The sequence below is a fragment of the Protopterus annectens genome, chromosome 10.part0, assembly GCF_019279795.1.
Source record: "Protopterus annectens isolate FY-2018-M chromosome 10.part0, PAN1.0, whole genome shotgun sequence".
Classification (NCBI taxonomy): Eukaryota; Metazoa; Chordata; order Ceratodontiformes; family Protopteridae; genus Protopterus; species Protopterus annectens.
Window position 1 is genome coordinate 84,190,597 of NC_056744.1, and position 15,332 is coordinate 84,205,928.

The following is a 15,332-nucleotide window of genomic DNA, read 5'->3' on the forward strand; positions in this document are numbered from 1 at the left end:
AATTGAAAAAGGGCCAATGGGGAACAAAGTACTCAAGGGGAGTTTGTGAGGGTGTAGTGCTTCTAATTTTTTAGTGCTGACTTATATAATTGCTTTAGTGAGCAAGTGCCAGGCTTTAGAGTTGGAATAGAGTGTTTATTATGAGAACTAGATCAGTTCTAAGGGAAAAAGTGAAGTGCAGACTTTGTGGAGCCGAGAATGGTTTAAACCCAATTAAGCGGAGCTGTCCGATGCGGCTCTATACGCAAAATCGCACTAAAGCGGGTTTTATACAGGGGGACTTGAAAGAGCTAGAAATTGGCCTAAAACGGCCAATAGACTACCAGATTCTTGTTCTGGGAACACTCCTCCAGAGATATATAGGCTGCTCCAACCTCCCCACTTAGCTTTCTGTTGTATTTGCTTTTCGTTGGAGGTGTAACATAACATATAATTGCTTCCCATTATGGGGGCACCTGATATCTGGGGCAACAAAAATTGATGTAATGGCGTCGGCTGCATGTTTATACCCCTGACCAGACGTCATGGAAGAAGGGACAGCATCCGATGCAGGAATCCAAGACTCTGGTGTTCAGGCTGGCTGAGGGCTGCCTGCAGGCATATAACTCAAATGTAATGAGTGCAGCAGTGAATACACTCGAACATCTACGTTTATGGTAAGTGTACACAACTGAACTTTCTGGAATGTCCATTTGCATTCTTGTTACTTTTAATGTTAAATTTTGTTTACAAGGTTGTTAGTCAGCTCTGCTAATCACAGTATGCATTCTTAAATGTCCCGTTTTTAGCTGAAAACCATAAATGTTGTTGTGGGTTTTTTCAGTATTTTCTATTTAAGAATATGCACTTTTTCCTCAGTATAGTATAAATCCATGCATTTAATGTTTAACTTCATATGTCATGGTTAATATGCAAAAAATGCAACCAGCATTTAACCGGGTTCCTATTGGAACATTGAATTTTCAGTTGTTCGAATCACTTAAGGTCGACCTTAAATGATCAAACAATTGAAAATTCAAAATCATCAAAATAGACCAAAAAAAAAAAAAAGAAAAAGTAAAGTGCGTAGGCAGTGGGGCAACCCCACCCCACTGCTTAAATATAGCAACTCTGAGAACGCGCTACAGTGAAGGAAACGGAACTCTTCCCTTTCCGCACCATAGTGCATTAATGTGTGATCTCGGAGTTGGTATATTTAAGATGTTCTTCATCTCACATTGCTGCAGTCCTTACACTTGGGTAGTCCGCTGTCCTCGGTCGGCCCGACTATCAAAGTATAAGGCTGACGTCGGTCAAGGCGCATTTGACTGACATCAGGACGTCAGGGTACAAATGCGCATGACCGACGTCATATCCTCAGTCTTTTTTGCCGCATGGTCCGATGCAGAAGCAGCTTTGCAAGTGCCGGTTGGCGTTCTGAAATTTTTCGATTCCGGAGTTTCAGACCGACTCAGAGTTGGCTAAGTACCCCGTTGGGGAATATTTTAGTTTTTTCTTGCCTCAGTGGTTTACCGGATGTCAAAAAAAGTGAATAATTGTATTTCTTGTGGGAAACAGATACCGCATAGAGATTATCATACTTTGTGTATTCCTTGTTTAGGGCCTGAGCACGACGTTGTTGGGTGCCACTCTTGTGCTAGATTCAATAAGCGCACGATAAAGAGACGGTTAGATTGTGCCAGGTTAGTCTTCGGGAAGCGGTGCAATTATAAAATGCCGTCGGATGCTCCGACGCCCGCTTCCTCGAAGAAGCGCAAGGACAAAGCAGTTAAGCCTAGGCTAGAAGAACCGTCCGTACTGGACGCCGGTTCTTTAGAGGTGTCGGTGGAGCCGGTGGTTCCACCGGAGGTTTTTTTGGGTTCCCAGGGAGAGACTTTGTTGTTGCAGGATGTGGCCTCTCAGGAGGCAGGTCAGGCTGAAGGGGCTTCTCAGGCTACTATACTACCCTCTCTTCCTAAGGTGGTTAGGCCTTCTCCTTCTGTTTCCAAGGCTTCTCCCAGAGGCAGGCCAGGTTTAGCTTCAGTTGGTGTCACCCCTAGTTCTTCTGGAACTGTGCCCAAGAAGCATATGCTTAAAATGGCAGAAGATTTGATTACTTTGATTAGGGGTTCCTTGCCCCCTTCTGATAAGAGGCCTAGGGTGGAGCCTGAGTTAGGGAGTTTTGAGCAGGCTTCGGATGTTTCAGAGTCTTCGGCTGAAGACTTGCAGGAGTATTCTCCTTATTCTGATTCGGAGGTGGATGATTCTACTCCTTCTGCTTCTCCTCCTGAGGATTTTTCATTTTCAGAAACTCTTCATTCCATGAGGGAACATTTTAAGTGGGAAGGTCAGGACTTCTCTGATTCCAGGAAAAGGCTTAGGAATTTTGTTTTACCCCAGCATAGGCCTTTGGCTATACCTCCTGTTTTGGATGTGGTGGAAGATGTTTTTTCAGAGGCTTCTCTTAATCCTGATTCTTTGCCTCCTGCTCCTGTTAAACCGGATAGGTATTACAGGGTGCCTGAAGCTCATAAGTATCTTTTAAGAGTCCTAGGGCGGACCCAGAAACTGTTAGTCAGGGGCGTAAAGGTGTTAAGGCTTCTGTTGTCAAGAATCCGGTTCCTTCTGATAAAGAGGCCAGGGCTTTGGATAGATGGGGAAAGAAAGTTTATACTTCCTCCACTCTAGCTATGAGGGCTTTGAATTGCCAGTTTCACATGTTGAAATACCAAAATTATCTCCTTTCACAATTGAAGTCTAAGGTTGATGCTCTGGCGGAAGGTATTGATTGTAAAGAGTTGCAAGATTTAGTGCATGTTTCTGAACAGGTGGGTAAGCATTCTTTGCAATGTGGTTTTGATGCTGTACAGGCCTCGTCTAGGGTGGCTGCCACTGGGTCAGTTATTCGCAGGCACGCCTGGCTGAGGATCAGAATTTATCTGACCATGTTAAAACAAGGATTTTAGATGCTCCTTTACAATCTGATGTGTTGTTTGGTTCTCCTGTTGAGTCAGTTTTAAAGAAAATGGAAGACAAGGCTAAGTCTATGCAGACTGTTAAAGATTTTTTGCAGGTTCAGCCTCCAAAGTTTAGTAGAAATTGGCCTGCTAAGGGGTGGACGTATCCTTCTTATGATTCCCAGTCTAGGGGTAGAGCTAGACGTGGTAGAGGCAGAGCTCAGGGCTCTTTCAGGCCTAGAACAGGGAGTTCTCCTGCACAGTCTTCGGGTGAGGGCAGGGGTCAGTCCTTTCGTAAACAGACCCAATGACCTACCTTTTCAGCTGCCAGAGCCTTCTCGTCTGGCAGCACCTTTGGGAGGAAGGTTGGCACTTTTCAAAGAAAGTTGGAGTTTAATTACCCAAGACAGATGGGTATTGGATATCATACACCACGGTTACAGGTTTTATTTCCATACCTTGCCTCCTTTCAAAGGCATGCCAGACGTTCCTCCTCCACAAAGAATAGAGGATCACAAGCAAATTTCTCTGTTACTCCAAATAGGGGCCATTCAGCCGGTGCCTATGCCAGAGGTGGGCCTAGGATTTTATTCTCGCCTGTTCCTAGGACCGAAGAAAGGGAACACGTGGAGACCAATTTTGGACCTATCTATCCTCATCACTTATTTGGACATTCCCAAGTTCAAAATGTTGACGTTACAGCAGCTTTTACCTCTGCTGGGCAAAGATCATTGGATGGTAACTTTAGATCTCAAGGAGGCTTATCTTCATGTTCCTATCAGACTGAGTTGCAGGAAGTATCTGCGTTTTCGAGCTGGGAATTCTCATTATCAGTTCTCTGCATTGCCCTTTGGCTTATCTACTGCGCCCAGAGTGTTCACGAAGGTTCTGGCTCCAGTGATAGCTTTCCTCAGGTTAAAAGGAATACAGATTTATCCTTACTTGGACGATTGCCTGATTCTGGCTCAAGGAAAGGATGAACTTCTTCATCATCTACACTATGTGATAGCAGTGCTAAGATGCCTGGGGTATTCTGTGAACGAAATAAAGTCCAGTCTAGTACCCTCTCAGGACATGTGCTTTCTGGGTGTGAGACTGAATACAGCATCCCAGATGGCCTTTTTGACCCCGGACAAACAAAAGAATCTTTCCCTTTACTTTCATCAGTTGTCTCATCTGTCCAGGCTGACTGCAAGGACAGTCCTTCAAGCCTTGGGGTTCATGGCATCTTGTATTCTGGTGCTTCCCAATGCCAAACTGCATATGAGGAAGCTGCAATGGTATCTCAAAAATGTATGGACACAGCACTGCCAGGATTTGGACACTGTCATTCAAATAATACCTTGCATTCAAAAGGAATTTTTGTGGTGGGCTCAGGAATGTCACCTAAACAAGGGACTCTCTGTGACCCGGCCAGAGGCGAGTCAGATTCTAACGACAGATGCCTCAGACATAGCTTGGGAGCTCATCTGAATGGAAAGTGGATACAAGACAAGTGGCCTGCCAGACTACAGCATCTACATATCAACTTGAAAGAGATGTTAGCAGTCCAGTTTGCATTAATAGCTTTCAAGGATTTACTTCTTCCAGGGCAGGTGTTGATTCTAACAGACAACACAACTGTCATGTGGTACATCAACAAGCAAGGCGGAACACATTCTTATCCCTCTGCAGGCAAGCAATGATTTTGTGGGAGACTGCTCTCAGTTTACAGCTAAATCTTCAGGCAAGGTTTCTGCCAGGAGCACAGAACTCCTTAGCAGATGTGTTGAGCAGACAAATTATGGATCCCCACAGTGGAAATTGGATCCTCATGTATTTCAGAAATTGACAGTGTCATGGGGAACTCCAGACATAGATCTGTTCGCTTCTCCACTAAACCACCAGCTGCCAAAGTTTTGCACAAAAAGGTTTCATCCCACAGCTTGGAAAGTGGATGCTCTTTCTTTCAATTGGAGCAATCTTCATGTGTATGCCTTTCCACCTCTGCCTCTCCTCCCAAAGGTGCTACTGAAGGCCAGACAAGACAAGCCAAGGATGATTTTGATAGCTCCAGATTGGCCTCGACAGCATTGGTACCCATTACTGAGAAGCCTGGTACGGAAGCCTCCATGGCCTTTACCTTGATTCCACACCTGTTGTCTCAGGAGGACAGTCATTTGCTCAATGTCAAGCTTCACTCTCTGCACCTAACAGCCTGGCATATTCTGTTTTGAACCGTAGTGGGCCTCCACTTCCACAGCAAGTTTTGAATGTTATTTTGGAAGCTAGAAGGCCTAGTACAAGGAAAGTGTACGCAGATAAATGGAAGAGATTTTTATTTTGGAGTGCAGCAAAGGATTTTGATGTTTCTGAGCCTAATTTAAGTGTGGCTCTTCAATATCTTACTGAGTTACTGGACAAAGGTTTGTCCTTCTCTTCTATTAAGGTTCATGCTGCAGCAATTTCAGCTCACTATGATTGTGACCCACCATTGTTTTCTCATCCTTTGTTCAAGCAATTTCTTAGAGGGGCAAAGAATATAAGACCCCCACGAAGTGCTCCTACGCCTGCTTGGGATCTCAATTTTGTGTTGGAGAAACTCACTCTACAACCTTTTGAGCCTGCAGCTACTGCTGAGTTAAAGTTTTTATCATGGAAGACTGCTTTTTTGTTGGCTATTACCTCTGCAAGAAGGGTTTCTGAGTTACAGGCCCTTATGGCAGTTGAGCCTTTCTTAATTTTCCATAAGGATAGGGTATCTTTACGTACTAATCCTTCCTTTATGCCTAAAGTGGTTTCTAGTGTGGCTTTAAACCAAACTATTCATTTGCCTACTTTTTATGCAAATCCCCAAAATAAAGGGGAAAAGATTTTGCACACTTTAGATGTACACAGGCAGTTGCGATATTATTTGGACAGAACTAAGGGGTTCAGGCAGTCTCAGCAGTTATTTGTTTCTTTTGCTTTGAGTTCTCAGGGCAAGCCTGTGTCAAAACAAACTATTTCTAAGTGGATTGGGTTTTGCATTGCTTTCTGTTATTCCCATCATGGCAAGGAAATTCCAGCTGGGATTAGGCCTCGTTCCACTAGGGCTACTGCCACTTCGACAGCTTTTTTGAGGGGGGTGGCGACTAAGGATATTTTGGAGGCAGCTACTTGGAGTTCAGTGCATACTTTCTCTAGGCATTATCACCTTCCACTTTACTCTAAATCCAGGGCTGGTTTTGCCACTGCTGTTTTGCAGGGCATTTTGGCAGCTCCTGCTTCCTTATAGTTTAGCCATCCTCCCTTACCTCTGCTTTGGGATTCTACCCAAGTGTAAGGACTGCAGCAATGTGAGATGAAGAACATAGTACAGTTTTGTACCTACCATAAATGTAGATGTTCAAGATCCACATTGCTGCAGTCCAATTTACCCTCCTTCCCTCTTGGAGGCGGTTGTGTGGGTTGGGTTGTTAATAGGGTGTATATTGTATATATTGTACATATTATTAGTGCCAGGATGGTTGGTTGTTGGTTTGCTGTCTTTTGGTTTTGACCTTTATTTCTAGGGTCTTCTGACATCTGGGGCAAGAAAAGACTGAGGATATGACGTCGGTCATGCGCATTTGTACCCTGACGTCCTGATGTCAGTCAAATGTGCCTTGACCGACGTCAGCCTTATACTTTGATAGTCGGGCCGACCGAGGACAGCGGACTACCCAAGTGTAAGGACTGCAGCAATGTGGATCTTCGAACATCTACATTTATGGTAGGTACAAAACTGTACTTTGCGGGGGTGTTGGGGGGTGCAGGGTGCCCCCCCCCGCTTTAACCCGTCAGGGTACGCTTTGTTTGTTTTATTTATTTTTTTAATTTCAAAGTTACGGAACTTCGATCATATGGTGTTGACCATATGGTATTTGAAGTTCTGTAACTTAGATTTTGTAATGGGTAACCCATTTAACCAGCTTGATGTGTAGCCTGCATAACAATACAGCGAATATATAACTAAAAATATTACATCCCATGAGCAGACTTTTACTTCTTGTAGTCTTCTTTTTTATTGTCCAGATATACAACTAGGGATATTTAAGTTCAGTGCTGACAAGGAAGAGAAAAGGAAAGTGCCATTAACAGTCAAACTTGGCAGGTGACATAGACATCTTAAGATTGTTGGTGAAAGTCTGATGTTCATCGTGTTACCCTGCTGCAGTCATCACACTTGGGTTATCCTGTCATCAGGTGGTCCCGCAGTTGGCCAGAATTCCAAAGTCTAGGTCCGGCGTCGGTTGCTGTCGCTTCTTCCCTGACGTCAGTGTGCCAGGGGTATATATAATGCAACCAACGCCATTTTCTTCAGTCTTTCTTGCTGTGAGGTGCCCGAAGCAGAAGCAGTTTGCAAGTGCCGGTCGGCCGACTCCTGAGATTTCTGAATTCGAATTTCAGACCGAAGTCTTCTATAAAGCTAAGTACCCTGTTGGGGAAGCTTTTCTTGCCTCAGACCGATGTCAGAAAAAGTTAACAATTGTATTTCTTGTGGGAAGCAAATACCTCATAAGGATTTTCATTCTTATTGCATACCTTGCCTAGGCCCAGACCATGATGTCACTAGTTGTCGGTTTTGTGCTAGGTTTAATAAGCGTACTATGAAAAGACGCTTTGATTTTGCACGACACTACGGTAGAAAATTTAACTACACTATGCCGTCGGAGCAACCGACTACCGGCGTGCACAAAAAACGCAAGGATAAGAACAGACAGCCCAGGCCTAAGCCAGATTCCGAGGCCTCGGCTGGTCCGGTCTCCAGTTCTCCTGTCCTCAGTGAGGCTCCGATGCAGCCCCTGACTACTGCAGATCTGGAACCCGAGACCGCTTCGGAACTTTTGGTGGAATGTACCAGGCCGACGCAGCCATTTTGTTCAGGTCCTACCTACAACATTGCTGAAAAAGATGTCGGTGCTGCAGAAACGTCATCGGTTTCTGAAGGCGTTTTCAGACCGACGACGCTCACCATTAAAACGTATCCTAAGACGAAGACTCCTATTAAATCTAAAAGGACTGCACTTCAGTCCCCTGTTCAAGGCCCCATGCCTAAGAAACAGATGCTCAAAATGGCTGAAGATTTGATCTCTTTAATCAGGGGTTCCCAGCCCCCTCCTAACAAAAAGCCTAGACAAGAGGAAGATTATGCATCTTCTGAACAAGTGTCCATTTCTTCAGACTCCTCTGAGGACCAAGATTACTCCTTCTCCCCTTATGAAGATTCTAATGCTGAGGATTCCATTCCCTCAGCTTCTCCTCCTGAAGACTACTCCTTTGGGGAAACTTTACACACTATGAGGGAACATTTTCACTGGGAAGGTCAGGACTACTCTGACTCTAAGAAAAGGCTCAGAGAGTTTCTTTTACTCCCCCAGCACAGACCACTTGCTATCCCACCAGTTTTAGACATTGTGGATGATGTTTACTTAGAATCCAGTTTGAACCCAGACTCTCTACCTCCTGCTCCGGCCAAGCCTGACAGATACTATAGAGTGCCTGATTCCCACAAATTTCTTTATAAAAGCCCTGTTGCTGACCCAGAGACTATCTCCCAGGGTCCCAAGGGGGCTAAGGCTTCTATGGCTAAAAATCCTGTACCCTCAGAGAGGGATTCCAGAGCACTAGACAGGTGGGAGAAAAAGGTTTACACCTCAGCCACTCTAGCTATGAGGGCACTAAATTGCCAATTTCACATGCTTAAGTATCAGCAAATTCTAATCTCTCAGTTATAGCAAAGAATGACCACTCTCCCTCAACAGTCTGAATTGAAAGAAATGCAGGATCTGTTGCATGCAACTGAACAGGTGGGCAAACACCTTACAATGTGGGTTTGATTCGTTGGAGGCCTCCTGCAGAGCAGCTGTCACTGGGTCTGTTATACGTAGGCATGCTTGGTTAAAGGAACAAACTCTGCCTGATCATGTTAAAGCAAAACTTCTAGATGCTCCCATACAGCAGGATGTTCTTTTTGGAGTTAAAGCAGAAGAAGTCTTAAAGAAAATGGAGGATAAGGCAAAATCTATGCAGACAGTCAAAGATTTCCTGCAGGTACAGCCCCCTCGCTTCAACAGAAACTGGCCAACAAAAAATTGATCCTTTCCAGCTACTGACAGACCACAGAGGGGTAAATACAGACGTCCAAGAGGCAGAGGACAACCACAAGCCCAGTACAAACCTCGCCAATGGGGCACTACAACACAGAAGGGAGGAGAAGACAGGTCCCAATCTACCAGAAGGCAAACTCAATGACTTGCACCTCATCTGGCCAAGCAACACTCTCTTGGCAGCCCCCTTGGGGGGAAAACTCGCACTTTTTTCAGACAATTGGCACATTGTCACAAAGGACAAATGGGTCCTAGACATAATTTTATGAGTATACAGATTCCATTTTCACACCTTGCCAATGAAAAGAGGAATGCCAAACCTGCCACAAAATCAATGGGCAGAGGCACAAAAACAAATTACAGCTCTCATGGACATGAGAGCCATTTCACTGGTACCTACTCGAGAGCAAGGCCAAGGATTTTATTCAAGACTCTTTCTAGTGCCCAGAAAGGACAATGCCTGGAGAACAATTCTGGACCTTTCAATTCTAAACACCTTCTTACAAGTACCCAAATTCAAGATGCTAACACTACAGCAGCTTCTTCCCATGTTGGGCAAGGAAGCATGGCTAGTAACGTTGGACCTCAAGGAGGCATACCTGCATGTCCCTATCAGATAAAGTTGCAGAAGATACCTCCGTTTCATTACAGGTTCAACCCATTACCAATTCTCTGCACTGCCCTTTGGCTTATCTACTGCGCCCAGAGTCTTCACAAAATGCCTGGCACCAGTAATTGCATACTGCAGACAAAGAGTTATTCAAATATACCCATACCTGGACGACTGCCTCATCCAAGCAGAAAGCAAGGACATTCTCTTACATCATCTGGCTTTTGTAAAACATCTACTAAATTGCCTGGGGTACACAGTAAACGAAAAGAAGTCAAAACCTAGTACCCTCATAAAATATGACATTCCTGGGTGCCAGCTTGAATACAACGGCCCAGAAGGATTATCTGCTGCCAGACAAACAACTGACTCAGTATTTCAAAACAATGGCAACAAAGACCCAATTAACTGCAAGAAAAATTCTGCAGGCTTTGGGCTTCATGGCATCTTGCATACTACTAATACCATTTGCAAAGCTGCATATGAGGAAATTACAGTGGTACCTAAAAAGCGTATGGTCTCAACACAGCCACAGCTTGGACACAATGATATCTCTCATTCCCTGCCTACAGCAGGAGTTTCTATGGTGGTCACAGGCATGTCACCTCAACAAGGGTCAGCCTTTCACCTTGCCCCCAGCCAGGCAAACTATCACAACAGATGCAATCAGACTATGCCTGGGGGGCACACATGGCAGGACAGTGCGTTCAAGGCGTATGGACTGCAGATCAAAGGAATCTGCACATCAATCAAAAAGAGATGCTAGCTGTACAGAAAGCTCTGACAGCCTTCAGGGATCTATTACATCCAGCACAACTTACAATAAAGACGGACAACACCACAGTAATGTGGTACATAAACAAACAAGGGGGTACACACTCTTACCCTCTATGCAGGCAAGCAATGATCTTATGGAACACAGCTCTGGCTTACCAAGTTCAGTTACAAGCTCAATTCCTGCCAGGAAAGAAGAATACATTGGCAGACGACCTCAGCAGAAACATCATGGATCCCCACGAGTGGAAACTAGATCCACAAGTATTTACAATGATAACTCAAAAATGGGGCCTTCCAGACATAGACCTGTTTGCCAGTCCTCAAAACTATCAACTAACAAAATTTTGTACAAGGACACTTCACCATCAAGTTTGGAAAGTGGACGCACTCTCTTTCAGTTGGAAAAACCTGACAGTGTATGCCTTCCCTCCATTGCCTCTACTCACAAAGGTACTTCTGAAAGTCAAAAAGGAGAGACCACGACTGATTGTCATAGCCCCAGACTGGCCATGCCAGTACTGGTACCTGCTATTGAGGAATATGGCCCACGGCCCACCTTGGGTATTACCACAAATTTCCCATTTGCTCACACAACAAAACAATCAGATTCTTCACAGCCAGCTCAAAACCTTAAATCTGGCTGCATGGCAAATCAACTAAGCATCCAGCCAGCTCCTCTTTCCCAAGCAGTTATGGATGTTATTCTGGAAGCTAGGAGGCCAAGCACCAGGAAGGCTTATTCAGACAAATGGAAAAGCTTTTGTGGCTGGAACCAAGCTAAAGGCCAAGACACAATTCAGCCTCACATGCCTCACATTCTACAGTATTTAACTGAAATGTTGCACAAAGGACTTTCTTTCTCCTCCATTAAAATCCATGCTCCAGCTATTTCAGCCCACTACAACACGGATCCACCCTTATTTTCACATCCACTTCTAAGGCAGTTCCTCAGAGGGGCAAAAACCATTAGGCCACCCAGGAGAGCACCTACACCAACATGGGACCTCAGTTTTGTTCTGGAAAAACTAACGCTACCTCCCTTTGAATCAGCTTTCTCTGCAGATCTTCAGTTCCTATCATGGAAGACTGCCCTGCTGCTAGCAATAACTTCAGCTAGAAGAATCTCAGAGCTGCAGGCACTAATGGCAGTGGAACCTTTCCTCATTTTTCATCAAGACAGAGTTTCTCTACGAACTAATCCTTCCTTTATGCCTAATGTGGTTTCCAGTGTGGCTTTAAATCAAACCATCCACTTACCCACCTTCTTCCCAAATCCACAGAACAAAGGTGAGAGACTCCTGCATTCCTTGGACATTCACAGGCAACGTTGTTACTACTTGGACAAAACTAAGGCTTTCAGAAAATCTGACCAGCTCTTTGTATCCTATGCTACAGCTTCACAAGGGAAGGCTAAATCAAAACAAACCATTTCCAAATGGATAGGTCATTGCATACGTTTCTGCAATACCCATCATGTAAAACCAGTTCCTGCTACCATTAGGCCCCACTCTACCAGGGCAACAGCTACTTCTACAGCCTTTCTCAGGGGGGTTCCAACCAAGGAGATTTTGGAAGCTGCAACTTGGGAGTTCAGTACACACCTTTACCAAACTATCACTTACCACATTACTCTAAGACTAGGGCGGGCTTCGCCACTGCAGTTCTGCAGGGCCTTCTAGTCTCCTCTAACCCTCTATGATTCCTCCACCCATCCTTAGCTTTGGGATTCAACCTAAGTGTGATGACTGCAGCAGGGTAACACGATGAACATAGTATAGTTTTGTACCTACCATAAATGTAGATGTTCGAGTGTTCACACTGCTGCAGTCCAGGTTACCCTCCCTCCATCCCCTCTGATCTAACTGGCTAAATCTCTACAATACCTTCCTGATGTATTTGCTTATAGCTGAAGGGATTTTGTGTTTGTGCAAAGTTTACTCAATTTGGTACTAATTACTGACCACCTTTTTGGGGGCACCTGACATCTGGGGCAAGAAAAACTGAAGAAAATGGCATTGTTTGCATTATATATACCCCTGGCGCACTGACGTCAGGGAAGAAGCGACAGCAGCCGACGCCGGACCAAGACTTTGGAATTCCAGCTGACTGCGGGACCACCTGACGACAGGATAACCCAAGTGTGATGACTGCAGCAGGGTGTACACTCTAACATCTACATTTATGGTAGGTACAAAACTGTACTTTCTTCCTTCCTTCATGCTTGCCTCTCTATTTTCTGCATTAGGTACGAGTCTGTTGTATTCACGGAGGACTACTGTTGATTAAAATGTACTAGTAATGTATTTTTTTGTTTTAGTTTTGTAAGGTAAAGAGGAGACCTACTTGGAATGATTTTTGGGCCTTGTTTGTACTGTAGTTGAAATAGAGCATGTGTTTAGTGTTTGTCTTGAATTGGTTACATACCAGTGCTGTGGAGGCATGTGCTAGAATTAAATCTTCCTTTGTATATAGAAGATACACAAGTACAATGTTCCCTTTAGTAATCACTTGAGTATAGACTTTACCCTTGCTTGAATATAGAGTTAATGTAGTGATTATAGGGTGATAGTAGGATTTGAGCCTGAAGCTTGAGGGTTGCAAATGTTATCAGATGGCCATGTCAACCATCCTTTTTTGTAAAAAGTCTTTCACTGAAGTCAGTTATACGATTGTATTTTAACTGTAATTTTTACCTGTCGATTTGTACTAGATGGAATATAACTGACAAGGGACTTTGGATTGCACTAGAGAATAAATAAATACGACAGCCATAAAACCAGTTTAACCTGGTGTTGCGTATGAGGTGGAAATTAGATAAATAGAATTTAATGGTCCTTGTCTTGTGATAGATTTTTTTTCCCTTTTTTCTATCCCCAATCAAATCAAACAAGTTCTGTCTTCCTGTACTCTTATTAGGAGGTACAGTCTTTCTAGTCACTTAGGACATCTGCTGGCTGCACGTCTGCAGGTTTTACTGACACCCTTTGTTGGGGCATTTTTAAAACTGTATATTGCCTGTTTCTGAACCTGGCACTTTCTGAATGTAGTAAGAATTACATTATTATTTTAGACTTTACACTTGTCTTATTTTCACACCTGATGAAAATCTCAGGTTGTTATGTAGGCATTGTTTTGGTAAGGACTTAAAGCATTTGTAGAATCATGGCAGAGTTGATCTTCAAATTTAGGTTTCAGTTTGTGGCTCAAAGTATGTGCAGTCATTACACAGTCATGGTGATGTGATCTAGTTCTAACATCAGCTTAAAGCCTAATATATGTATGTAAGCTTGATGGAAGATGATACAATTTTATGTGCATCTCTTGTCCAACTGTTTAGGAGATACAGAGTTTGTGGCTTTGTCTACTGCTGGCAGGTTGATGGTGTGCAGATTACCAAGGTGCCCTGATAAAGGTCGTTGTGACACTCTGACAGCTGTAAAAGCAAGCCAGAAGATCAAAGAATTACTTTCTGGGATAGGCAGTGTTTCCGACAGGTAAGGGATGGGTTATTTGATGCCCTTTTATAAACTTGCATTTCATGATATACATGTGCTGTTTAAGGTGAGCAGTCCAGAGTGAAAAGGGTTTTTGCATAGTAAAGTATCAAATTTTATTTTTACTCCTGAATGTCACTGTATTCAAGGCAAAAAGAAGAAGGGGAAAACAAAAACAAAATAGAACTGGGTAGCAATATTTTGTCTTGTGAAGGAAATTTAATGATTTTCTTTGAGATGCATAAGCTGAATCCGAAGTTATGAAAGGCAGTATTGGTAGGTTGGTTCTGTAGTTGCACATTAGCAAAATGTGCATTGCATTGTAGTAGGATCCCAGCATATCCGGATGGAAAACACAGAAGAAAGGTGGGAGACAATGGAGAAGACTGGAACACAATAGTGTGTTTGCTTACTGCTCAGAATGTTAAGGCAGTACCATAGTTTTGACAGCTGTGCTCTACTGGTGTAACATTCTAAAACTAATCACAAACAGTATCTTAAAAAAAGTCACATTAGTCAAAACCACAACAAACTAAATAAATCAGATGCTAATCGATACTTCACTTGAAGTGCTAACATAAAACATTTCTACGGCTTTACGAGTTTGCAGAATGACCTTGATTTTACTTCATATTTTTGCCCTGTCCCTTGTAAAATGTTTGATTTCTTGCTAAACCACTGAAAATTACAGTCAGACATGTCGGGTATTACAGCTTTATACTTCTTATAATTCAGAAAATGTGTGTTGATGCAAAACCTGACATTCTGTTAAGTTTTAAAGTCTGTGATTTTACATCCTAGTTTGCCATGTCCCTTGAGAAATTTTTTGGTCTTCTAATAAATAACTGGGGATCATAGTTGATCAATAATGACAGGCAATAGAGGTTCATACTTAACGTTCATAAATTGTATTATGATGCAACACCAATTTCTGTTCTATTAACCTTTTATATGGATTAAAAACAAAAGTGTAACAGATGTCTTTATAATGATGTTGGCAGTACTGGTATCTTCATGCTTGAAGCACAACTTGTGTACGGTCCAGTGTTCCTATCATTGCTGAAAGTGTCTTTATGACATTGAAGATAATCACCTTAAGGAAATTTTTTTTGAGTGGGGTTCTACTGTCCCTGCTGCTTATGTGATCCATTCATTTCCTATGGCTGATCGTCCTATAGCCCATTCGAGGAGTGAATCAACTGTCAAGTCATGGGACATCCTTTATGTGTTTACATTTATCAAGCTTACTTTTAATGTGTGTCTATATATATATATATATATATATATATATATATATATATATAAAATATAAATTTTAAATATTTAGAATTATATACATGGATACATGTAATTGCAATATGTTACTGTTCTCTGACAATAATATATGCATACAATATGTGGGGGC

At 43.1% G+C, this 15,332-nt stretch overlaps 1 protein-coding gene across 8 annotated transcripts in view; it reads left to right on the forward strand.

Annotated features, from left to right (window-relative positions):
* FAAP100 (FA core complex associated protein 100) overlaps positions 1–15,332 on the forward strand; it is a 474,918-nt gene that overhangs the window by 116,450 nt on the left and 343,136 nt on the right. For all 8 annotated transcript variants that reach the window (XM_044085052.1, XM_044085047.1, XM_044085051.1 and 5 more), the window contains one exon: positions 13,771–13,927. In XM_044085052.1, coding sequence (XP_043940987.1) covers positions 13,771–13,927 — 157 coding nt within the window. The remainder of the gene's footprint in view (positions 1–13,770; positions 13,928–15,332) is intronic.